This window comes from Grus americana, chromosome 1 (assembly GCF_028858705.1).
Source record: "Grus americana isolate bGruAme1 chromosome 1, bGruAme1.mat, whole genome shotgun sequence".
Lineage (NCBI taxonomy): Eukaryota > Metazoa > Chordata > Aves > Gruiformes > Gruidae > Grus > Grus americana.
In genome coordinates this window covers 134262544-134287964 of record NC_072852.1, presented here as the reverse complement: position 1 = coordinate 134287964, position 25421 = coordinate 134262544, and the positions used below count along the sequence as shown (strand labels likewise).

General features: G+C 39.3%; 1 protein-coding gene across 4 annotated transcripts in view; it reads left to right on the top strand.

Moving 5' to 3' along the window:
- Nucleotides 1-24519, top strand: part of BEND2 (BEN domain containing 2) — a 31736-nt gene extending 7217 nt beyond the window's left edge. For 2 of the 4 annotated variants that reach the window (XM_054850082.1, XM_054850092.1), the window contains exons 2-12: nucleotides 963-1109; nucleotides 4497-4657; nucleotides 5879-5950; nucleotides 6138-6212; nucleotides 8880-8984; nucleotides 11046-11559; nucleotides 12758-12958; nucleotides 13882-14003; nucleotides 14627-14840; nucleotides 16057-16260; nucleotides 19862-24519. In XM_054850082.1, the coding sequence (XP_054706057.1) occupies nucleotides 963-1109; nucleotides 4497-4657; nucleotides 5879-5950; nucleotides 6138-6212; nucleotides 8880-8984; nucleotides 11046-11559; nucleotides 12758-12958; nucleotides 13882-14003; nucleotides 14627-14840; nucleotides 16057-16260; nucleotides 19862-20097 (2051 nt within the window). In that variant the 3' untranslated portion in view covers nucleotides 20098-24519. The remainder of the gene's footprint in view (nucleotides 1-962; nucleotides 1110-4496; nucleotides 4658-5878; nucleotides 5951-6137; nucleotides 6213-8879; nucleotides 8985-11045; nucleotides 11560-12757; nucleotides 12959-13881; nucleotides 14004-14626; nucleotides 14841-16056; nucleotides 16261-19861) is intronic. The other 2 variants (XM_054850100.1, XM_054850104.1) reach the window with 2 other exon arrangements.
- The last annotated feature ends 902 nt before the right edge of the window (nucleotides 24520-25421 follow it).

Below are 25421 nucleotides of genomic sequence, written 5' to 3'. Positions count from 1 at the left end.
GCGTGTGTGCTGGCTGAATTTAAGTTTTATTTTCTAACTTTAGTGGTTCATGGTATGATTCCTTCCATTAATTTGTTTCATCAAGAATAAATTCCACTCCCTCCTCTCCCAAAACCACCAGATCTACCTGTAATACAGTTACCCTACAGATTAGATGTAAGGAAGAAGTTTGGGGGGTTTTTTATGATGAGGGTGGTGAGGCACAGGAACAGGCTGCCCAGAGAGATTGTGGATGCCCACTCCCTGGAAGTGTTCAAGGCCAGGTTGGATGGGGCTTTGGGCAATCTGGTCTAGTGGAGGGTGTCCCTGCCCATGGCAGGGGGGTTGGAACTAGATGATCTTGAAGGTCCCTTTCAACCCAAACCATTCTATGATTCTGAAACCAGGATGTTTTTTCTTGATGTAGCATGTTTAATTGGAAAAAAATTTGGTACAGGAGATTTGCCATTCAATGTTTCTGCATCTCACTGGGAGACAGTGTTTGGTTTGATCTGAATAACAAAGGATTATTAATAATAATAATCCTAATCTGCAGTTAGGATTTGTAGAGTGGTTTGTTTCAAGTGTATTAAGTGTTTCTTATTTATGAAAGTAAAATCTCAGAACCAGATTAATATGTCTTGTCATATGCTTGTATGTAAGTAGTGGAGTTCTCAGAAGTGCTTGTTACTGGCTTATAACTGTTCCTGTTGAAACTGCACACTGTAGGAAGAGTTGGGTACTAAATAGTTTTGAGAATCCTGCCAACTGAGCGATAGTAAGCCGCTTCCTTTCTAGTGCGTGTTAAAATTTCAATGCCCATGTTTAAAAGTGACTGCATTTAGATGCTAAAGTGAAACTGCTTTTAAATTAGCCTGTGGTACAGTGCAGATAATGCTAGACGTGATGCAAGCACTACAGTTGTCATCAACACTAGAATAGTGACTAGTCTTACCTGTTTCTCTTTCTGCATATGTTAATAGATTATGTATCAGTGAATGTTGAGGATGATGTTGAAGCAGTGATTATTGACCATGGAGAAAATGGACTATCCACACAAAGCTGCATGTCAATGGAACAAAACTCTGAAGTAAACAGTGCTGTTCACAATGTGGCTCAACTTGCTTATGGTAATTGCTGCTTATTTTTATTGTGATCTAATAGTTAATGGCTAGTTTTAATGCTGTATGTTCAGTGCTGCTGTCTTGAATGGTTTCTGTATTACCCATATCTTTAAAACATTTTATTAGAAAGCTACTTTATAGAAATTGCTTGGCAATGCATTTAAAAAGAGAAACCTTTTTAGTTATTACGTTAGAGGTCTTTATTAATAGTGGGCCCACTATTAATATTATGTTTTTAAAAGACAGGTTTTTTTACATACTTATAAAGTAAGTATACCTAGGAATTAATTAGAAAGCAATTTGGAAAATAAATGTCATAGAAGAACCTAACCCAAAAAGTAAACATTTTAGATAAACTGTCCAGTGTAATTTAGTGCAGCACTGGGGATACTGATGTGCACTGAGAGTAAGATGATTAACGTGATAAATTATTAGCTACAAGTAGCCTTTGGTGATTGTCTTTAATTCATTGTATTTATTTTAACATGCAAGTTCAAAATCTCTCAGAAGTTTACCCAATTCTCCATTGGCCCAGATAAAAATTAATCATAGCTGTTATGAGCATTTACTAAATCCAGTAGCAGTATTACCAAGTTAGCAAGTAAAATGACTGTAACTAAGTCTTGGCATTTACTAGGTAGTTTGGTTGGTTGGTTCGGGGGGTGCTGGTATGTTTTTTATTTGTTTATTTATTTGGCCAGTTGAATTTATAGAGAATCTTATCAGCATCTCTTTTCAGCAGAGTCAAGTTGTGTCTCTGTTTCCCAGTGTTGTTAGGTACTTCTGAGATCCTTTAATCTTTTTGATCTTCTACTTGACAGTATACTGTAATTTTTTGTACATTTATGTCTAAAAACATATTTTTTGGGGGGGAGGAGGATGGTTTTGTCTCTGTTTAAAATAAATAAATAAAATAAAAATTCCTGCTCAAGAAACTGTCATAGTCAGTTACTGACCTTGGTTTCAGGACATGAGTAATTATTTCATTATCAACAAAGGAATTACAATGAATGAGTATGGGTTTTTAAGAGGTAAATGATGGTTTTATCATCTTTGGGCTTACAGCTTCTGTTGTTGCAGATTGTAAGCATTAGGTGTTGTCTAGTTAAAATTGAGTACAGTGAGATGTATGACCAAAACATGACGTAAGTTTATCTTGAATATAACTGTTGAACTTAACTCTTTGAACTGAAATTCTCTCAGATTGTTTTTATTCAACCACCATCTTAGGCTAGTATCTTGTAGCGCAGTGCCTTTTCTTCAGATCTGGTTCTGTCTGTCCAAACTAGTTTCTTTTACTTTTGTCTCATATCTTCTTGCCTACGGATACTTAGCTGGCGGAGCAAGCTCAACATCACTAAGATACAGATCTAGGTCTCTCTTTCTCCCCGCCTGCCGCAGAACACTTCTGTTACGCTTTTTACTTATCCATTTATGCCCACAAACTTGGTATCACTTTTGCTGGCACTTTTTTTTAGGTCATTGTATTTATGCCTAAATCTAAATTTGGGAAGCTAATCAGAAAGACAATTAGTTTAACATAATATGTTTAAAATGTAATTAAACCAGGGACCTAGTATTTCTCCAGGTGAAGTGGCATTCCGGTTTGGCTGCAGAAAGTATCTGAAGTTTGAGGGACTACATTGTGCCAGTGTGTTAATCCTGCTGCCCTGCACCTCTTCTACTTCAACGTGTCCTCTTGCCTGTATTGGTGTTGATCCCACAGAGTGCTGTCATCTCCCAGGCTCTCAGTTCTGGGGCTGCTTAGTGCTAGAAAATGAGTGCTAGCTTGATCTGTGTGCAGGGACAGAGGGATGAGGTGTCCTGGGAAAGGAAGCAAATTCTGGAGCTGGGTGGGAGGGTAGGTATGTTTTAATCTTCACCTAAGAGAACAAGTATTAAGCTATTACTTTTTTTTTTTTTAAATTATTATTCAGTTATTGATTGTGATTTCAAAATTGAGTTAACTACACTAATCTAAACCTACCACAGATCTTGCCTAGGTAGCATCTGTTAGCTCTGCTACAACATTTGTCTGGGCTCTTTATTCAAAGAAATTTTTTTTCTAGCTTATGATACTGAATATATTACTGCTTCTCTGTTCTGCCTCTGGCCCTTCCTCTTGTAGTGTGTAAAACAAAAGTGGTTGGTCATCTTTGCTTTTCAGTATTTCTCTTAGCTTTTTTTTATTGTATTTGTTTTCTTCTCCTTCACTTCTGAGGTATTTGTTATTTCTAGCTGGGCTGTGAAATTAGTTCCGTTATTTTGCAAAAGCACTAAGAAGTACCCTTGTAACTTTTCTCATGTAGCCCCTTTTACTTGGGAGGAACTTACTGTAGGTATCCACAAAACTTCCCCACCATATTTTTTCAGCTTGGCCTAAGCTCCAAAAAACTCCTTCAGAGCAGATAGTATGGTGGAGACTTGGTGTTGCCTTTTTATGCCAGCTAAGATTTTCTCCTTATGTCTTGGAAACCTTCCAATGTCTTGGTTAGTTTCTTAAGCTTTACTTGTCTTTTAAGATATACAGATAAGAGAAGATATTATCTATATAGTGCTTGGCCCATTTATAGCTAAAATATACAGAACTCAAGGGGAAAAAGTTACTTTTTTTTTTTCTTCTTCCCCTCTTAAGAATGTTTTGATTTCTTTTAAAAAGAGCTGCCATAGCCCTTTCCTGACAGTCTGAGGTGGAAACTTGTAAAGGATGGACAGGCAGATTTGGCAGTAGAGATACACCTTTTCTCTTAACTGTGAAAATTCTTTAACATTCTTCAAAAGGTAGGTCTGGCAATCTTGTGGGCTTCAAAAGAATTAGGATGGAGCAGTGATAAACTGTGGTAACGGCTTTTTAACCGTGTGCCAGGCTCACGTGAAGACGTGAAGGCATTTTGTGTACCACTTGTGGACAGTTTGTTTGGTAGTCTTTGCTCAACCAAGGAGATACAGAAGCACTATGCAACAAAAAATATCTGCTTCAGTGACAAAACTGGAGGAGACCCTGTAAGTGTAGGGAAGGGACAGCTGAGGACTAAACAAATGGGAACTGTGTATTGCCTGAATTTCAGTTAATTGGTTTTGCCGGGGTTTTGAATTCTGTGACTTTGTACAATTGGACATGGAAATGAGAACAGAGAATCAACAGTGAAAAGCAAAGCAAATGAAATGGAGGCTGGAGAGAGTTTGGAAGAAAGAATATTAAATTGAATTTACCAATTTCAGATCCAAATAAATTGGATTTATAAGTGTTTAATAATAAGCTAGTGAACAAATTTCAAATAACCAAGCAGTTTGAAAGTAAAATAATGGGTAACTGTGCATGTTTTTTGTAGTGGAATGTTCAGTTCAATGAGAAGCCTGCTGATGTGCTTTGCTTTCTCTCCCCTTTTCCAGGAAGCGAAGGCTTATCAGTGCTAGCTGAACAAGTGGCATCACAAATGAGCCATTCTGCAAGTATGCAGAGAGGAAATGGTCACAGCCCTGAAAAAATGGATTTTGTGTTTTTGCATAATAAAAGAAAACGACTTGCCCCTACTCTAGTGGGACAGAATGTGGTATGTTTTGCCAAACAGTAGCCCTTTGTTTTGAAACCAGTTTAAATGTTATTTGGAATGTCATTTTTCCTTCACTTTTGTGTGTTCATTTGATGATATCCCAGTGAAGAAATACGGGTAGGATATCCATGTAGTGCGTGGAAGCTTCTAGCAAGCTTAAAACTTTGCTGTGTTGGATACTGTACATATGTATAACAACAGCTAGTGTACAATGGAGAGTAACTTACACTAACTTCCCTTGTAGATGCTCTTAATTTTTTCAATAAAAATCTCTTTGTGCAATTTAGGATAAGAGTTGAAACGCAATGTTGAATGAGGACTTGCCTCCATGAACAATTCTGTCCAAAGACAGACTACCTGTATTTTTAACTTGAGGCAGTCTGAGGCTTAGTTCATGTCACCATACAAGGATTAATTCTTAAATTCCAGCAGTTGAGGCGTCTTTAATGCTATAAAAGCAGTTCCACTCTGTTTAATTCTGCCTGTTGTAAAACAAACAAAACCAGCACCCCCCACCTCCCAACCAACCTTTTTTAAAATAAGACTTGATTTAAATATGACTTTAAAAAACAAAACCAAAAAACCCAAACAACAAAACACAAACCAACAAAAGACTCATGAAATGTGATGCATGGTGGACAGGAACTGCTCCCATACAGTAAAAGAAAAATGTCAGAATTGTCCAGGTGGTGGCACTGTTGATTCCTGTCTAAAAGCAGTTTTCAAGCAGTAAGAAAATTACATCTTTTAGCTTGTGAATAGACATTTTTACAGCTTCTGCGTGCAGTTATACTCATTGAAATAAATACACATTTTTTTGAAATGGATTTATTTATATTAGTGTAAAAATCTACATGGAGTCTCATAATTACATAAGCCTGGCTATATAGTACATATATAGCCAGATGAGAGAGTTCTGGCTTTAGAATAACCAAATTAAAATACATATTATTATATAAATTTGCAAGAGGCTTATGTTAAACCAGAATAAGGTACTCTTAAACCAAAATTGAGGTGAGTATTCATATGACCTAACCACAGGCACACAAATGAGATGGCTGTGTTAAGTTTCACTCCCTTGGGCCCTTTGGTAGCCAAGGGAAGAAATATAGCTGTAACTGAAAGTGTCCAAGTTGGATTCCTAACAGGTTCTCTCTGTAGTTTATATTTTGAATTATTAAATTATTCAAAACATTGAAAGTTCTTTATGTTATTTCCCAGATGAGAACCGGGGAAGGAGAATATGAAGATAGTGACAGTGTCGTTTATGAGTATGAACCAGACTATGAATGTGTAAGTTCATTTTATTTTGTTTGACTGATTTTGAAAAGCTGCTTTGGGGATGCATGTTTAGGGGTAGACCAAAATAATGTGTGAGGTTTGAGGTTGGGATTTACTGGCTTAATGTGATATCCTAAGACTGTGTATATATTGCTACCTTACACTCTTTTTTTTTTTTTAAATTATTTTAATGAAAAAGGGGAGTATTGTATCTGAAGCTTCGTACACTGGAGATCACCAGAAAACTCTTATGGAGGTCCTCAGTTATTGCCAGGTAACTTTTTTTTTTTCCTTTGTTTAAATGCCATTTCAGAGACAATTTTAGTTAAATTTTGGGAAGATTTACAATCTGTATTTGATAACCTATGACTTCAGTCTTTCCAGTTGTTCATTTGTTAGTTGCCCACTTAACTGCAATATTTTCAATGAAAAATAGTCTCCTACTACATATTCTCTGAACTTTTCACACCCTGGTTGGCAAGAATACTTTTCAAATATTAAGCTTTAATACAAAATGTAAAGACTAGTGATTTATTGGGAGGGGGCTTCGCAGTAATGGGAAAGATCTGACTGTCATACACACTCAGCTTTTGAAAGTAAGTGAGGCTTGCCAAAAGCGTACCAAAATCCTGGTCCTGTTGTTTTGGTGCATTCTTTGCTTTTGAGTTCTGAAGCAGTAGCTGGCAAGATTGAAAATCACTGCACTGAAAATTTAAAAGCATCCCATATTTATTCAGGAGAGCACTTAACGTGACTGTGGAGTCATAGTACTCTCTATAGAGTGAAAGACATTCAGGCCATGCTTTAGGGAGCATAATTTGTGAGTGGCTTGTAGCCAAGTATTAATGTCTTGTAAGACTCTTTCAGCATATATTTGGCGATGCTGTGAAAGAAAATTGACTAGGATTGTGTGAGTGACAATCTTGCTGCTAGTCTGGGAACGTGTGCTGTAGCAAGTAGCAGTACTGAGAAGCTATAGCCTCTTTTGATGCCTACTAGACCCTTTCTATCTCCTTCCCCACACTGTTATCACTTCCTCCCAGTAAATCTGTCCTAGGGCTACATGATGCCTTTCAATAATGCCTTTACTGGCTACAATGATTGAAGGTCTCTTAGTGCTCTCTTGAGATGTTCCTAAATTTTGGGAAGATTTATACGTTGTTTTGTCTAAGGATATTTAATTTTTTTAAAAGATAGCTATCATATTGAAACCTAAGCTAAGTCCCAGCTCTCAGCCTTTCCTCGCAGGAGAGATGCTCCCATCCCTTCATCATCTTCGTGGCCCTTTACTGGACTCTCTCCACCATGTCTGCGCCTCTGTTGTACTGGGGAGCCCAGAGCTGGACCCAGCACTCCAGGTGTGGCCTCACCAGTGCTGAGGAGAGGGGAGGGCTCACCTCCCTCCACCTGCTGGCAATACTTTGCCTAATGCAGCCCAGGGCACCATTAGCCACTTTTCTGGCAAGGGCACGTTGCTGGCTCACAGTCAACTTGGTGTCCACCAGCACAACCCAGGTATACTCTGCCCCATCATACAGATCATTAATGAAGATGTTAAACAGGATCAGACCCAATAGTGACCCCTGAGGTACTCCAGTAGTCACCAGCCTCCAACTAGACTTGGTGCTGCTGATCACCACCCTCTGGGCCCAGCCATTCAGCCAGTTTCCAATCCACGTCACTGTCCGCTCACCCAGCCCGTACATCAACAGCTTGTCCCTGAGGATCTTATGGAAGACAGTGTTGAAGGCCTTCCTCAAGTCCAGGCAGATAATATCTACTGCTCTCCTCATCTACCAGGCCAGTCACTTTATCGTAGAAGTTCATGGAGTTGGACAAGCATGACCCCCCCTTGGTGAAGCCATGCTGTGACAACTACTTGATGATTTTCTTGTCCTTCGTCTGCTTGGAAATGGTTTCCAGCATTGGCTGTTCCATCACCTTCCCAGGGATGGATGTGAGGCTGACTGGCCTGTAGTTCCCTGGGTCCTTCTCCTTGCCCTCCTTCAGGATAGGAGTGACATCTGCTTTTGTCCAGTCTTCGGGCACTTCTCCCGTTCGCCTTGATTGATCCAAGGTGATCAAGAGTGGCCTCGCAATGACATCAGCCAGCTCCCTCAGCACTTACGGGTGCACCTTGGGCTTAACGTATGTCCAGTTTGTTTGAGCGTTCCTTGGCCAGATTCTCTGCCACCCGGTGTCTGTCTTCCTTGCTCCGGCCTTTCTCCCTGGTCTCTGGGATTCCTGAAGGTCGCTCTTGCTAGTAAAGGCTGGGGCAAAGGTGGCATTGAATGCCTCAGCCTTTTCTGTGTCCTGTGTCACCAGGTCCCCTGTCTTCATTCAGCAGTGGGCCCACATTTTTCCCTAGCCTTCCTTTTGTCACTTATGTACTTACAGAAGCCCTTCTTCTTGTCTTTGACATAATTGACCACATTCCATTCCATCTGGGACTTTTACTTTACAGATAGTATTTTTCTAAATATATTTACCATTGGTGATCTAGAAATCAATATTTTGGTGGCTGCCTATAAATCTTTTACCTCTGTAATTAGAAACTTATTATAACTTAAAATAGCTTATCATAATACCTAACTTACTTTAGAACTTGTTAGCAGCTTTTCATTGTAAAACAAAATGTACTAAATAGGTAAAAATAAAGCATCTGCTGGAAGCAGGAAGAACAAACTTTAAGTGCCAGCCATGTTAAAGTTACAGGAGTAAGCTTCTCTGAGAATTCTTTTTACTGTGATATTTACTATTGTTATTTTCATTTTGTATCTAAGCTGATCTTTAATATGCTTACAGAATGTATATATTATCTACAGATATTACTCAGTTTTGGAAGGGGAATTTTGCCCTTAATGGAACTTTCTTGATTTCTTCAGATTTAAATTGGGTTCTTGTGAAACAATAGTGTTTTCACCCTTACATTTGTTGTCAGGCCATGTATGATGCCATTCAGAAATTGGATAAAAAATTTGACCTGCTTCATCGGAAGGTCTCAGAAATGCAGCATACTCGTGTAAAGCCACTGTTACTTAAACCTGTGAGTATTAAAGACCTAAGACAATTATTTTTCCTTTAATTCTCTCACTTCCTCTGGTACTTAATTAAAAAAAATCCTCTTCTTTCACTAGATTAAAGTTAGTAGGAAAGTAGTAGACTTAAAATCCATTTCAATGTAATTATTCTACATTTCTTATTATATACTAGCTTCAGTCTCCTGCGGTGCTATTGACCGGTGGTCACAATGACCGGTAACCCCCATCAAATTCCAGATGCTGTGATAGATGCTGTAAAATTATGTTTGTATTGGAAGAAACAGAAATGAATTGTGTAGTTTATGTCTTAAACTTAGGTGTATTGGTGTTGCTGCTTTACCAGATGTGGTGTACTGTCTCATTGGCTTCTCCAGTTAGAAGGGAGTTTATGCATCACTCATGCAGGCTGGTTCAATTGACTGATTTTTGGATCTCAACAGTGTGTTGTATCCATTACAGTATAGAATTGTGGGTTTTTTTCTAGTAAGATACCTTTTTTCAAAATTTAAGAAGGTTTGATATTGAGTACGTACTATCAATTTTGTTCATATGGTCAATCCACTGTTAACTAAGGAGATTAATATTAGTACTTGTAACAGTGCTCTTCAAAAATCATCTGTTATGTTGTACTTTTAAAGAAGGTCATAAAATCCATCATGACCTTTCTTTGTCAACAATACTGCAAAGCTTTTAATGTGGCTGAGGTGATCGCGCTGTCAGGACGTGTCAAGACATCGGTAAGGCCATTTGCTTTAAGGGTGTGTAAAACTGATGACTTTCTCGTGCGTGTCAATTATCCGTAGGATACTAGATTTTATTTGGGAATGTGTCTTTATTGACAGGTCCAAACTTTTACTGTCCACACATCCAAAAATATGAGATTCGGGGAACAAACTGGTCTTGGACCCTGTGACCTCTGCTGTCTTACCTTGCTCTTTGATCATGTGGGATGGCAACTGCTTTAATGTTCAGATTAAAAGTGACCTGCACTGCTTTTTTTGAAGAAGGCTTTTTATCACTATAATTTGTAAGGGGGAAGCTAGCAAATGCAACCTGCCAACCATTTTCTTACGTTCTGCTAGCAGTTTAGAACCATCAAGAATGCTGTAAAGATAGATTTTTTTTTTTTTTTAATAGCTGTACCATTGTTGTATCTGTGATGAGCTAAGGATATAAATAAAGAAAGGTTGGTGGTAAAGGTACTATTTTTTTTTTTTTTTTTGTTAGATCACCTCCAATAGCTGAAGAAATGGACAAACTGTCAGACACATAAGCCTTTCTTCAGGTCATAGATTTTTAAAGGTTACAAGGGTGGAATTATATTTCTGTAAACAAAAAAAAAAAAAAAAGAAAACCAAACAAAAAACCAACCTCAAACCCACATGTCAGCTACACTTGGTAGCTCCTGCTCAGTGACTTGTATTTTGAACTAGAATGCATGCTTTAGGGTGCATATGTTTCTTAACAAAAGTACTCCAAGTGGTGGAGAGCATAGCCCATCTCTCAGTTTGTCTGTGTTAGTCTCTTTGGAATTTTCCATTGTAGACAAGATCTGAATGTTTTCAGCTAGCAAGTAAAGAATTAAGAGGTATCCAGGAAAGAAAGTGAATTGTAGGGTGTTTTTTTTCTTGTTTATAAGGAAGTTAACATGGCAGTGGAGATATCCCTTGAAAATTCAGCAGACTGGGACAATGGCTGACAAATTTTAACTCTTATTTTACCTATCCTTTTTTTAAAGAACTTTTTTTAAGAGCCTTTACAAAGCTGCCTTTCTCACTATATATTTCTGTCTTTTTAGAAAGCAATTGTGCCAGCACCCCAGGCGGGAAAAAACTTGAGAAACAGTGAAGCTGACCAGATAAACTCTTAGTGTTGGAACTACAAGTGAGAATAAAAGAAAGTAGAGGGAAGGCTTAAAAAGTAGTAGCACTGGTTTCACACCTCAATGAAGAGTCTGTTGCCAATAGCATAACCACTAAAATCTAATCTTCCTGGCTTGCAAAAGAAAAAAATGACCAGATATGTCTAATTTAACCTTTTAATTGTTTTCTGAATCACATTTGCAGAAACCAGTTGGATTTACATACAGAAGTTCCAGTCATTTGCCCCAAGGAAAAATAAGAGTACAAAAATCCATGGAAAGGGAGTCAAGTCTTCATCTCTCTTCACCAGGCCAGGGAAGGCATAGCCCAGTCATAAGGGTTGCTTTACAAAATGGCCATGTTCAGGTCAACTCCACCATAAAACACGTTCAACAGAGTCTTCAGCTTGAATCACAGCAGCCTGTTTGTAGGCAGAGCCCACCACTCCCCACTATAGTTTCTACACATTCATTGCATTCATCATACCCAGCAACTAACAGGATGCCTGACCTTTCCACAACACTGGCTACAAAATTTGATTGTGGAGAAAGTACTGCCAACATTGCATCTTCACCAGTGGCATCATCATCGATGCCAGCACCATCTGAGACCAGTTTGGGAAATAATACTGTGGTGGTGAGCTACAGAAATGCATCTGGGAGTGTGAACATCAGTGAAGAACTACCATCTTCTTCAGTCTCCATCAATCCTAGCTTTGGTGAGTTCCTTTGTATAAATACTCAGAAACGTAGGCTAAAAAACTGCTGCTAGCATAAAATAAATATGCCTAAAGAAATCTCTTTAGCATTATTTAGCAAAAGTAAAGGAGCAGAAGTGACTGCCTTACAAGCAGTTCTATAATGGAATACTGTTTAAAACCCTTGAAACAAAGGTCATAGGAATGTGTAATATGCCAGGGAGCACTTGAAAACCTCTGCAGCGTATATACAGTTATATAGACTACCACCAGCCTTTGATTTACAGTACGTGCTTTGGATTCTTTTAAGACTAGGCTCTCTCTTTCTCTTGGTACTCTTGATGTAAATGATTTTTAACCTGTGTATATATAAGTAATGTGTACATGCTATGCATATGTTTAAAAGGGCAGTAAAGCTAAGTGAGGCCTATGCCTGTGTACATGTTTTGCATTTAAGAAAGCAGCTTACCTGATTTGTGTGAAGGAAATATCTGGGTTTTTTCTTGTGGAGGACTTTATCAGTGAAAAATCCTTTCCATCCTCAAGTCCTCCAGTGTTTTGGTTTCTTTCAAAATATTTAATTCCACAGAAAATTAAAAAATCAATAGATCATTGCATTCTAATAAACATGCACATGTAAAATAGCACCATGTTTTAAAAACTAATGTGTTTCTTTCTAAAAGTGTAAATGCCCTGAGTTATGTGGAAGGCTGGGCTATGAGTTTTTCATTGCTTTTGGTCTAAAAAATAAGTTCATGCAGCTGAAAAGCTGCGTGAATAGTAGGCGAAATACTCGGATACCTATCTGTGAGTTTGTAAACAGTGTATGATTTAGCAGTAGTATGTATGGATATGCTATTCGTCATGGGTCATTGTCTTCAAAACATACATGGTATCTGCATGTGTGCAAATTGTGCAAAATAGTGTGAACGCTTTGGACTCTTATGTGTTTAATGTATTTTCTTGTGTGTTATTTCAGTTAGTTGTGTTGGTGGTTAATGTGAATTAAAACAGATATTTCTGTTACCATTCCAATTTAAAGCTGCTCTTGTAAGAGCAAAGTTAAGTAATACATAGAAGAATTAGCTGCAGCAGAGAATGTATACCAAAAGTACCATGGAGGTTAAGAGAAAGAGTTTGAAAAAGTATTGTTATTTTTTTAACAACTTGCTTGAGTTTTTAATTATTTTTTTCTTTAAATCTTTTTGTTTTACAAAAGAGTTTGTTGGTGACCCAGTGAGAAATGTAAAAGTTCTTGGAAACTATTTGATGAAAGCTCGGCAAAAGACTAAACCAAAGTATGCAGCACGCTATTTAGTTCGTGTCTTGTTCCCCAAGGAAACATTGTTGTGCAGCATTATGGGAGTGAGTGCACGAGGGCGCAGAACACTGGATCCAAACAAAATTGCTGCAATAAGAGGTATGTTACCTTTCAAAATGCACAGATTTACTTCTTTAATACTTAACAAAGTTTTTAACTTACAAGGAGTCCTTTTCTGTATGCTTCTGCTAATCATTGTCTAGCAACTGGTGAACTGGTAAATGCAATAGTGGATGTGCTCCACTCTGTGTCTCTTGGTTTTGAAATTCCTGCTTTGTAATTGTCAATGTTTGTCTGTCTTCAGCATGGTAAAGCAATTCTGATTTCTCCTAGCTTTGTGTTCATCAGTCATACTGTGGATTTTTTTTTGTTGTTCAGTTTTTGTTTCGTTTGGGTTTTTTATAGCCATGATATATACTTGGGGCAAATGTTAACTGGTGATTCTTAAATATTCTTCTCTTTTAAGCTGACTTCTGCTGTTCGAGAAATGGTAAAGATGGGGAGAGCATTTTTTGTTTGTGAGAGGGTTTTTTTTTTTAATGTCAAGCCATTTACACAGATCCCGTGGCACGTATGCGTGAACCTATACATCTCCTTTTTCCTTCTTAAAGGATGGGAGATCATTTAAGCCATGTGAAGTACTGGCAGCATCAGCATTAACTGTATCTTTTTTTTGTGCGGTGGTTGGTTTGTGGGCGTTTTTTGTGGGGGGTTTCTTGTTTGTTTCGTTTTTAATAAAGTTAGTATGATAAATCACACCTTTCTCCTGATTCTACCAGGAAATGCTTAATAAAAGCATTTTTCACACCACCTCAAAAAAGTATCAGTGCACATCTTAAATTCATAGTGCTGCTTATCTTCAAAATGTGAGTTTATTATCTCCGTAATTAAAACTGGAAATCTAAAGCTTCTAAATAGAGAACAGTAAATATGAGCTTTCTCTCTTTCTTTCTAAATTAGAATACTTTTAAATACTGCTTTTTGTCATGAAGCTTAAAAAAATTTCTACATTTTATATGCAGAGTTTCTTGCAACTACCTTTCCAAACTATGATTTGAGCGAGCATGGAAAAGACTGGAAAACCTGTATCACAAATGTCAATGCTATGATCCACTGTTTGCGCTGTGAAACAAAAATAAACCCAGTAAGTTGTCTCAAGGTGATAATTTATTAAGTACTAAGTTTGTGGTTCTTTCTCAAATCAATTATTTGAACTCCTTATCATACGAGTGCTCTAATTAGAAATTCCTTGGGTTCTGTCTCTGCATTGCTCAGCACAGGCCTGCTGACTGCAGCACTAGTTCCATATGGGGAATACTGGAAGCGCATCCCTTTCTCTTGCTCTACCTCTTCCTGCTCATGTGTCCAGCGTGCAGTTAAAAGATGTTTAAGCATAGGATCCTAAAAACAAAGCACTGTGAATGTTGTCCAGAAGTAGTGTCAAATTTGATTGTGAGCTTAAACATGTAGCTGCTAGTGCTGTTTTCACAGGCTTTCCTTCAGATATATTCAGCCATGCATTTCAACCTTACATTGACTGAAACATCACTCCCAAAACACCTGTAGCTCCATTTACCTCATACTTCTCAAAAGCTTTGTACAAATCTGAGTATTTAGTACCTATTTCGCTTGTGGTTTTTTACTATTGAAATTCAGGAGTAACTATATTGTAAATATCTGCAATCTGATTTATCCTAAAGGGGAAATGGACTGGAACACTAACTAGAGAACTCCCAGTGCATGTGCTAACCTCATTTAATGTTTCAGGAGACAGCTGAAGGGAAAGAAAAAGTGGCTGACGCTCCAGATACATCTCACTGCGTAGATTTAAATTATAGTGAAGATAGTGAAGGCAATTCTCAAAACTCTCAGAAAGTGACCATCTGTACAACTGATGCATCGCAGAATTCAGGATTGGATAAGTTTCCAGAAGCTTTCCACACACCTTCAGTCAAGAAACCACAGTCTTTGGAACCTATGGGTAAACTAAGAAATTTTCATATTCTGGATGTGTGTGTTTCATTTTAAATGGTCAGTGAGAGGCAGAAGATGCTACTGTAGGTGAAATTGTGTAGTAAAGGGATTTGCTGAACTATGTGACTCTTCTTTTTCCTCTTAAGGCAGTCACTTGGGGGGTGTGTGTGTGTGTGTGTGTGTGTATATATATATATATATATATAGTAAGTCTTCATGGCAACAAGCAAGAACATTATCTGGCCAGCAGAACATGTTTGCATCTACCAGTGTCCCATAATGCATATCCACTGTAAGACTGGAAAGTTCAGCTGTAAGATATTTTGTTCAGTTTCTCTGAATAATTATTTTTCAAGAATTATTTTGTAGTTGCCCTGCTTTTTTTAATTTGGTAGATATTCCACTTTAATATGGAGTAAGCTAGCTCAGAATAGTATTGCAATTTCAGAAGAAAAACACACCTTTCTGTAAAACTGACAACTTAGGACAATAAAAATATTAAAGCAGCCTTCATGTTTGGGGTTTGTTTTGGTTTTTTTAATAAAAATGCACAATATACAAATGTATTGGAAAAAATTCCATGTACAGCATGTCATCTCTAGAGAGCTTCAAGGAAAATGAGCTGAGATTAGTTGCCCTTGGAAATAATTTATATTTGATTAGAATTACTTTGGGGCTCTATCAGATCTCGTCCTGTACCCAAGATTTGTTAGTACTATTCTGATCCAACAGACCTCCTGATGGTTGTCTTTTTTTTTTTTTTTTTTTTTTTTAACGTTTGCAGTGGAGCCAGATTGAAGTAGTTAAATATATTCACTGTTTTCAGTTTCCATTTACAGGATCTAAGCACCATTGAAATAGCAAAACTTTTATTTACTAATGTAATTGGAACAGCAGCATCTTTTCATGTGAGTGAAAACTGTTTAGAAAGCAGTCATTAATAATGCAGGTTACACTGCTAGCATTGCTGAAAGCATATCAGAAGTGCTGTTACATTGTTGTAAAACAGGCAGGTTTTTTTGTCTACTTGGACATCTGTCTACAATCTGTTGCATTTTAGTGTTAGCTGTAGTGTTACGATTTTGATCTGGTCTTTCCAAGCAAGTACAGTAATTTTGGGGAGAACTTTTTGTGTCCTAGTTCTAGTGTAATACAGCCGCTTTGAAGCATGGTCAATATTGAATAAGTAAAATTTCTCTCTCTCTCTGTGACATCCTTTCTAGAACTTCTTGGGAGTCCATGGCGCAATGTTCAGTTGCCTTTCTCAGTCATTTATGTAGCTAAGGGGAAGTCTCGGCCGGAGTTGTCAGCTCGGTACCTAATTCGTCACATGTTCACTGAAGATGTGCTGGTAAAAAGCAACGTATATGGTAATCTTGAACGTGGCATGAGCCCATTGGACTGCAACAGAATTAATGCTCTCAGAGGTAGGTAAAAAAGTATCTGTTCAGATGATAAAGTGGGGAAATTAACAAGAGTGATTAACTTTGTAGCCTATGAACAAACCATGGAGCTTCAGAAATAAGTCTGTGAAACAGTTCTGACAGGTATTAGTGTAAGCAGTGGAACAAGTTGTGAGAAAGGAGATGAAGTTATATTTAAACAACTCGAGAGAGTCTCCAGATCACAAACCTGGCTCATATGAGGAAACTCAGTCTCCATGGCATCTGCTTGAAAGGGCCATACAGTGGGAGATGGAAGCAGTCCCAGAGGATTCTGGAGGGTATGGGGATAATTTCTTGATATAGGGGCTAGGTAGGCCAAGCAGAGGTAGTGCACAGCAGGTTATAGCAACCTTCACAGAAAAGGTTGGGGTGTGATACTCGGTGGCAGTATTGCCTGTAGAGATTATGAAATAATGGACTTCAAGATCCTGAGTAGAGTTTAAAAAGTCTGACAGTACAGACCCTGTAGCTTAGGAGAGCAGACCTTGGCTTATTCAGGCAACTCATAGGTGGGAACTTGTGAGAGACAGCTCTGAAGAGGAGATAAGCTCAGGAAAGTTAGCAGGTCTTTGTGGATGGACAGCATTCTGCAAGCATGAGAGAATCCATCCCGATGCTTAGAAGAACTGGTAGAGTTATGGGGAGACAAGTTTGGCTAAGTAGGGAATTCATAACTGAGCTCCAGTGCAAAAAAGCAGTATATAGAGATTGGAAGCAAAAACAGCTTATGAAGCGGAAATTTTCCACTGTATGAATATGGACGGTTTTGCAGTTTCTTCAGCTTACCAATTTCCTGAAGACATCCTGGAGTCATGTATTATTTATTCTATTTGTAAATGCTATTGCAGAAGCAGAGGGAGGGTATGATATGGTTGGAGTTGTAGCAGATGTTTTGCCTTCTGCATTGTTCTTGCTTCAGCATTAAAACTTCTGGAACACTGATCCATGTTCCTTCCTGAGAGGGAGTCTTCTGTTAGTCTCATTGGGTCTCTCCTGCAAGGTTGGATAAAGTAAGCAGAATTGTGATGGTAGAATTAGCATAACAGTTGTGTAGCAAGTGAGGAGGAATGTGAAGCAGGTTATAGGAGGAAAAGGCTTATGGTTTATCACGCAGAAGCTGGCATTATCTGGTAAGAATTAAGCGTGGCCAGCACAAACAATGGTGTTGGGGCAAAGATCATCAGGTTTTTGGTGGCCAATTGCTCCATGTCTATTAAAATATCTTAAAGAGAGAGTTCAACATATTTGAAAAGGTTTAGTCATGCAATATAGAAATCTTTCCACCTTTAATTTTCTTTGTTCTTGTATTTTCATTGGCTTTTTGTATGAGAAATCTGAAGAGAAAATACTTTACCAGGAATTCTTAAGTTTTGCTTGTGGGATGTTACTGGGCTGGATCCCAAGCTGCAGGCAATGTAATAGTTGAATGGCTTCAGCGTTACCCAACACCACTGCCTTGATGTAGGGTTTTACCTCCTCCTGTGTGCTTATGATATCACTGTGCGATAGTGCTCACTGGGTTAGTGAGGTTGTGTGTTTTACTAGTTGCCCTCGTCTGGACAATGCTCTTAGTCATATGCTTTAGGTAGTTCTGCGAAGAGTAGGGAGTTGAACTCTAATGATCATTATGGGATCCTTCCAGCTTGAGATATTCTATGATTCATCATGAGGTTTTTTTTTTTTTCAATGTGCATCTCCTCTAGCAAATCTTGAAACTGCTTCTCCTCCGTGTCTGGAGTATAGGGATGTTGAAAGGGTGGTTAAGATCTGGACAGTGCAGCCTAACAGCTCCGCAGGTGTGGCAAGATTGCCTCTGAGGATACAGCAATAGTACTAAATAAAATGGGGCTGGGACTTGTGCTCTCTGGGGTGATGCCTGGTGCGGCTTGAGGGACAGAGCATGCCAGAAACCATTCCCAATATAGCAAGACTGCGCATAAGAGTGAGCTTTCCCAAACTGGACATATTCCTTCACCGCTGGCCTGGGACGTTTTGCCACTTTATGTGTCTCCACGTGCTCCCGTAGTACACGTATTTTGTTTCATGACATTTTGAGCTTAAGAAGCATTCAAAAGATGTATTAAGTGTGTGTCTCGCTTGTTCTGGAGCCCACGTGGTGTTTCTGCAGCCCTAAAACAAAGTCCTCTGTGTTGTGGTTGCAGCCAGGCCATGTCACTTGATTCTGGGATGAGAGGGCAGTCCCTGGCACTATTTTCTTTAACATTATAACATAGCCTGATTGGATGGCAGCATCAGCTCCTCCAATGTAACCCTGCAGAGCAAGAAGGGGCCCTGCATAGCCTTACTGTAGTCCCAACAATTGGTTGATTTCTGTGAAAGAAAAGGTGTAATTTAAAAGCTGTTTCATGGGCCATTTACAAAGGCTCTGTAGGCCTGGTAGTAGGAATTCCTGCTCAGTGCTGTAGCTCTGAGGCCAAGCATTCTCTTGAATTTGCTGTCAGGAATGGAGGGGAAGAGAGCCTCCCTTCTTCAGCCAACAGTTTGTGTATCCTTTGTCAGCATAGTTTATTACAGGAGCAGGCTGGGAATGAAAGAACCTAAGGTGCTCTTGTTCACTCCCCACCCCTCCTGGAGCAGAGTAAACTGCAAGAGCAGAAGTTTTTTCCTCTTTGTTATTTTCTTCCTTTAGACCCATGCTTTTCTGGCAAAATAGATCCAGGTTTGGAACTACAAGTTAAAATACCAACTGTAAACAATGATTTAGAAAATACTAGATTTTTTTATTGCTAGTATATGTGAGAGTAATGGAAGAACAAAACTAACATAATATCAACTAGCTATACTTTTCATTCTACTAAGATAAATATGCTAATCAGAGTAGAAATTGTATTGCCTTTGATTTGAAATTACAGCTCAGAATTCCTTTTTGGTGCTTACTTAAATCTTTCAGGCTTTCTTAGAGTAAACATATAGTTCAGCTAAGCTCAGAAGGACAATCACTTCTCAGTAATTAAAAAAAAATAAAAACTTAAATATGTTTTTAAAACTACTCATTTTACTTGTTGAAGGGGAGAAAGGTGCCATAGTTTTACCTTATTTATCCTGTTGCTACTGAGCTCAAGTATTTGTTTACTGATCTTGTTGCAGTATGGTAAGGAGCAAGCTTTTGCAGCTTTTCTGTCACTGTTGTTCCTCCACAGCTGTGTAACATTGAATTGCTGTGTTTCATTTTAGTGAATATAGTTGTCAGAGGTGCCCTGAAGGAGGGATTGGTCCTGCCAAATACTGCTCATTTCGAAATGGAGCCTGAGTTTTCTTTGCTCTGGTTGACCACGCTTAAGAAGCTGAAGTTATTCAGCACTTCAAGGGGTCAAGCCTGCGTACATGGTTATATACTTAATTTGCATACTTTGTTTTTATGCTTAGACCTTTCGTTACTCACTTTCAAATTAAACAGAAAGAGGAGGAAAAATATCTGCTCTCTAGCTTTGCTCTCAAGCCTTGTAATATGCCTAGCTGTCCTGTTTTGGTAGCATGCACTTGTTTTGGCTTAATTACATCCACAAAGAGTATATGGCTTGCATAAATGATAACTCACTATTATATACGTGTTTATTTTTAGACTTTCTTCAAGAGAATTATCCATCCTTTGATCTAAAGGAAACTGGATATGATTGGAAGGCATGCGTGGCTGCCATAAACAGCACAATCCGCAGTCTGAGACATGACCATAAAAAGGCTACAGTTGGAATCCGCCGGAAAGTCTTGGCAGTGCCATCATTGAGTGCAAAGAGTCCTCCACAGAGTCCCACTTCAGTAAAACCATTTGAAAGTGACACTATCAATCTCATGGACTGAAGCTCTCTAACATCTGTCTCAAATCTTAATTTAGCAGGTTTTTATAAATCCCAACTAGAAGCATATTACATTGAATTTTCCTATTATATTGAGTTGTCTGCAGCACTAAATAGTATTAATTCGTGAGACCAAACTTAGCAGAAGACTTGGGAACCCTAATTCCTTGTCTAAGTAAAATTTGTGCTCCTCAGAAATTACTTCCACTGTTCCTGTAGCATTTGTGATGCGATTTCTCGCAAAAGCACCTTCTCATCATTCATTGTCTCTGAAAGATTAATCTGATTAGAAAAGATGCACTGCACATCAAGTCAGCAGAAACAGATAGAAACGTGGAGAGGAAAGAATGGTCCTCCTTGGAGGAAGACTTGCAGCCAGCTAAATTGTCTCGTTATGTGTGAGGAATTAAATCTGCTTTGACAATTGGATATTTTAAGCAAAAATATCTGATGCAGAAAGGAAAAAGAATTTTTTTTAATTGTATCTAGTTAATCTGTTATCTCTCACTTTTTTTGCCTCCTATAGCAGTCTTTGTTGTAGGATAAGGAAAGAGGCAGAAAACAATGTAAGTACAATTGGTAATACTTTCTTTGCTCTGATTTACCTCTACAAAAGCACAAAAACACAAAAACATGCGGAACAAACAGTCCAATGATTGGTTCTGGTTTTTCTTAATGAAAATTAAAGAAAATAATTTCTTCGGGGGCTTGGTCTGCTGTTCAGTGGCATGTGTCTCATCCACTGGTGTGGATGTCCACAAGATGCAAATCTGCTGCAACTTGCATCTAGAGGATTTGGATCCTGATTCAGATTTTAGAAATGGTAATTTCTATCAGCTTCAAGTCATTGGTCCCTCAGTTAAAACTGAGGATGTGTGCTGTACTGTTGGTATGCAATCAGAGATGACCAGCGCTGGTGGTATGCCTTCCCAAGCTCATAATCATAGCTTTTAATACTCAGGTCTACAAGGCTAGGAATGTTTATGTGCAGTGATTATCTGCAGAGTCACAGACTAGTCGAGGTTGGAAGGGACCTCTGGATGTCATCTAGTCCTCTCCTCCTGCTCAGTCAGGGCCACCTAGAGCCAGTAGTCCACGACCATGTCCAGACAGCTTTTGAATATCTCTAAGGATGAAGACTCCACGACCTTCCTGGGCAAACTGCGCAAGGGCTCAGTCACTGTCACAGTAAAAAAACTGTTTCCTGATGTTCAGATGGAACCTCCCGTGTTTCAGTTTGTGCCCATTTCCCAGTGACAGGACCAGAGGCACCACTGAGAAGAGCCTGGTGCCGTCCTTTTTCCTCCATCCTCTTTGCAACTTACCCTCAACTATTCATATACATTGATGAGATCACCCTTGAGCCTTTTCTTTTCCAGGCTGAACAGTCGCAGCTCTCTCAGCCTTTCCTCGCAGGAGAGATGCTCCCATCCCTTCATCATCTTCATGGCCCTTTACTGGACTCTCTCCACCATGTCTGCGCCTCTGTTGTACTGGGGAGCCCAGAGCTGGACCCAGCACTCCAGGTGTGGCCTCACCAGTGCTGAGGAGAGGGGAGGGCTCACCTCCCTCCACCTGCTGGCAATACTTTGCCTAATGCAGCCCAGGGCACCATTAGGCAACTTTTCTGGCAAGGGCACGTTGCTGGCTCACAGTCAACTTGGTGTCCACCAGCACAACCCAGGTATACTCTGCCCCATCATACAGATCATTAATGAAGATGTTAAACAGGATCAGACCCAATAGTGACCCCTGAGGTACTCCAGTAGTCACCAGCCTCCAACTAGCCTTGGTGCTGCTGATCACCACCCTCTGGGCCCAGCCATTCAGCCAGTTTCCAATCCACGTCACTGTCCGCTCACCCAGCCCGTACATCAACAGCTTGTCCCTGAGGATCTTATGGAAGACAGTGTTGAAGGCCTTCCTCAAGTCCAGGCAGATAATATCTACTGCTCTCCTCATCTACCAGGCCAGTCACTTTATCGTAGAAGTTCATGGAGTTGGACAAGCATGACCCCCCCTTGGTGAAGCCATGCTGTGACAACTACTTGATGATTTTCTTGTCCTTCGTCTGCTTGGAAATGGTTTCCAGCATTGGCTGTTCCATCACCTTCCCAGGGATGGATGTGAGGCTGACTGGCCTGTAGTTCCCTGGGTCCTTCTCCTTGCCCTCCTTCAGGATAGGAGTGACATCTGCTTTTGTCCAGTCTTCGGGCACTTCTCCCGTTCGCCTTGATTGATCCAAGGTGATCAAGAGTGGCCTCGCAATGACATCAGCCAGCTCCCTCAGCACTTACGGGTGCACCTTGGGCTTAACGTATGTCCAGTTTGTTTGAGCGTTCCTTGGCCAGATTCTCTGCCACCCGGTGTCTGTCTTCCTTGCTCCGGCCTTTCTCCCTGGTCTCTGGGATTCCTGAAGGTCGCTCTTGCTAGTAAAGGCTGGGGCAAAGGTGGCATTGAATGCCTCAGCCTTTTCTGTGTCCTGTGTCACCAGGTCCCCTGTCTTCATTCAGCAGTGGGCCCACATTTTTCCCTAGCCTTCCTTTTGTCACTTATGTACTTACAGAAGCCCTTCTTCTTGTCTCTGACATCCCTGGACACATTCAATTCCAGTTGGGCTGTAGGTTTCCTAACTTCATCCCTGGATGCTCAGACAATGTCACTGTATTCCTCCCAGGTTACTTGTGCTTTCTTCCACCCTCTGCATGCTTCCTTTTTGTGTTTGAGTTTGTCCAGAAGCTCCTTGTTCATCCACCCAGGCCTCCTGGCATTTTTGCCTTCTCGTTCGTTGAGGTGCATCTCTCTGGAGCTTGGAGGTGATCCTTGAATTTTAACCAACTTTCTTGGGCTCATCTTCTCTCCATGGCCCTAATCCCATAGGATTCTTCTTAGCAGATCTTCGTGGAGACCAAAGTCTGCTCTCGAAGTCCTGGATTGTGAGCCTGCTTTTTACCTTCCTTCCTCCTCTCAGGAGCCTGAATTCCACTGTCTCATGGTCATTGCAGCTAAGGCTGCTTTTGACCTTCACATTCCCAACAAGCCCCTTGTTGTAGGTGTGTATGAGGTCCAGCAAAGCACCTCTCCTCGTTGGCTCCTTTATCACTTGGAGGAAGAAGTTATTGTCAATGAGACATTCATGTCTCTGCCTTTCTTTTCTGTCCGCACAACGCTAACATTTATTGGTGCACTGAATTATATATTTAAAAAAAAACCAAAACCCCAACAACTCCCAAATACTGTAAACAAACTAATTTTGAAAACTACTTGGATGTTGAACTCATGAAAATAAATTAAAAGGAGTGACTATACGTATTCAACTTCACATCCCCCTCAGTTTCATTTGTAAGTTGAAATTCAACGGCAGTAACTGTACAGAAGTTAATGGCTTTTTTTTTTTGTTGGGCTCTTTTGTTTGAGGTTTTTATTGGGGTTTTTGTTTTCATTTGGGGTTTTCTTGTTTTGTTTGTTTTCAAAAGAGGAAGTATTCAGTATATGCCTTTCTGTTACTTGTTTTTCCAGCATCAGTCACACAGTCCTCTCACTGTTTCAGTATCGGCTAACTGGTGCGTGCACTTGCCTTGCTACTTGCATTTGTTTGAGTGCAGAAAGAAGCTTCTCAGAAAGCTGACACAGGGAACAAGTTTCACCTCTGAAAGCTGATGCAGCTGTGGCTTCCAAAACTATGCCTGTATAGGTAGCAGAACAAGATTTACCTAAATCTGTCATCTCCAAGGCAAAGGTTTCATGGCTTGGGGTTTTTTTTGTTGGCAATAGGATAAAATAGTGCAATTCCTTGTTCTCACTTTACAGTCTATTCCTAACAAACAGGCAGTGTTTATTATATCAGTATAGGATCAGCTTTTTTATTGCAAGTTAGGATATGCAATGGCCTTATCAGATTAGTAATTTTAAGTTTCCCCTTCCACCTCTTGCAGAACTCTTCTGTAGGATTTAAGAAATAGGCTGAATTTCTGAAATATTTTAATACAAATGTTGTACTGCAAACTTGGTTCTTCTGGTTTACTACTAGCAAATTCTGCTGTTACTGTTCTATACAATGATTCTTGTAAATGCTGAGAACTTTGTTGTGTGTAGATATTACTAGTTCCAGACCTCAGAAAAAGCCAAAAATGCTTATATTTTTTCAGTAGTTTTATGAAACTTTTTCACTGTCCTTCACAGATTTTAATGGTAGAATGATATATTTATTGAATGACCTGTCTGGCACTGAAATCTGTTAGTGTGGTGCATACCTATAGCTTCCATATTGAAAAGAGAATTGTATAATGGAATAAAAGTAGAAATAGTTTTCTTGTTTCTGTTTCAAATGTATCAATTTTTGCTAACTTTTATAAAATAAAATTACAGTATTTTGCTGTTAGGAATAAAGTATTTTACAAATAAAACTAGCATATAGCTCCTTGACTGCATACGTGTGCCTTAAATGTTTCTTGCACCGTGGATCTACAGTTCAGGTACAGTTCCATCTGAAAAGATTCTTTTGATCTCCTTTCAAGAACCAGGGCTTTGAGGAATCTTCTGATTGAGGTGAGATGATTTGCAAATTTAGACTGCCTTCACTGATTCTGTAAACCAAAGCAACCTATTCTGGACTTCACTTGTCAGTTACAGCTATCGTGTGAGCAGCTGAAATGAAGATTTCGGTGAAAGGGTAGGAGTTGAGTAACATTTTTAAAGGAGTTTAGGAAGGTGGTGCGTTTTCAGCCTTACTCGCACAGTGGAGCACTTATTCAAGGAATAAAACGGAGATGGAAGGTAATCTATTCATTTGAAACATGGAGACTTTAGTACCTGTCCTCCACTTTTGTGGTCCTCATACCCATCCCTAATGTAATACGAGTCCTTCCTCCCTGCAGTAGAGCCGGGCTGCTTCATTCGTGCATGATTGACATCTCTGGGTTTGAGACATTTCATAGTTCATTTGATACTTCTGGCATCAGCCTTGACAGCCCCTAATCTGGTACCATTCATGTCCAGGACCTGGTGCACACTTCCTGGTAACACAAAATGTTGTGCTTTCTTGATGCATCAGTTGTAGCCTTGTGGATGGTTATGCATGCAGTATTTTTATATAGTTGTAATTATATAACTGATATGCAAAAAGAAAATACCTTTTTAATGTATATTACTTAAGTATTAAAATACTTCAGTATTAATTTTCATCTTGGGATTGACCCTAGACACTGGCAGTGATACGGCAATAAGCACCATGGCAAAAATTCCACCCCCATTTCCAGTTGTGAGTCAGAACTGTTGTGGATTTCAGCAGAGGTTTTGTGTATGTCAGACCGCAGGACTGGCTCTTGC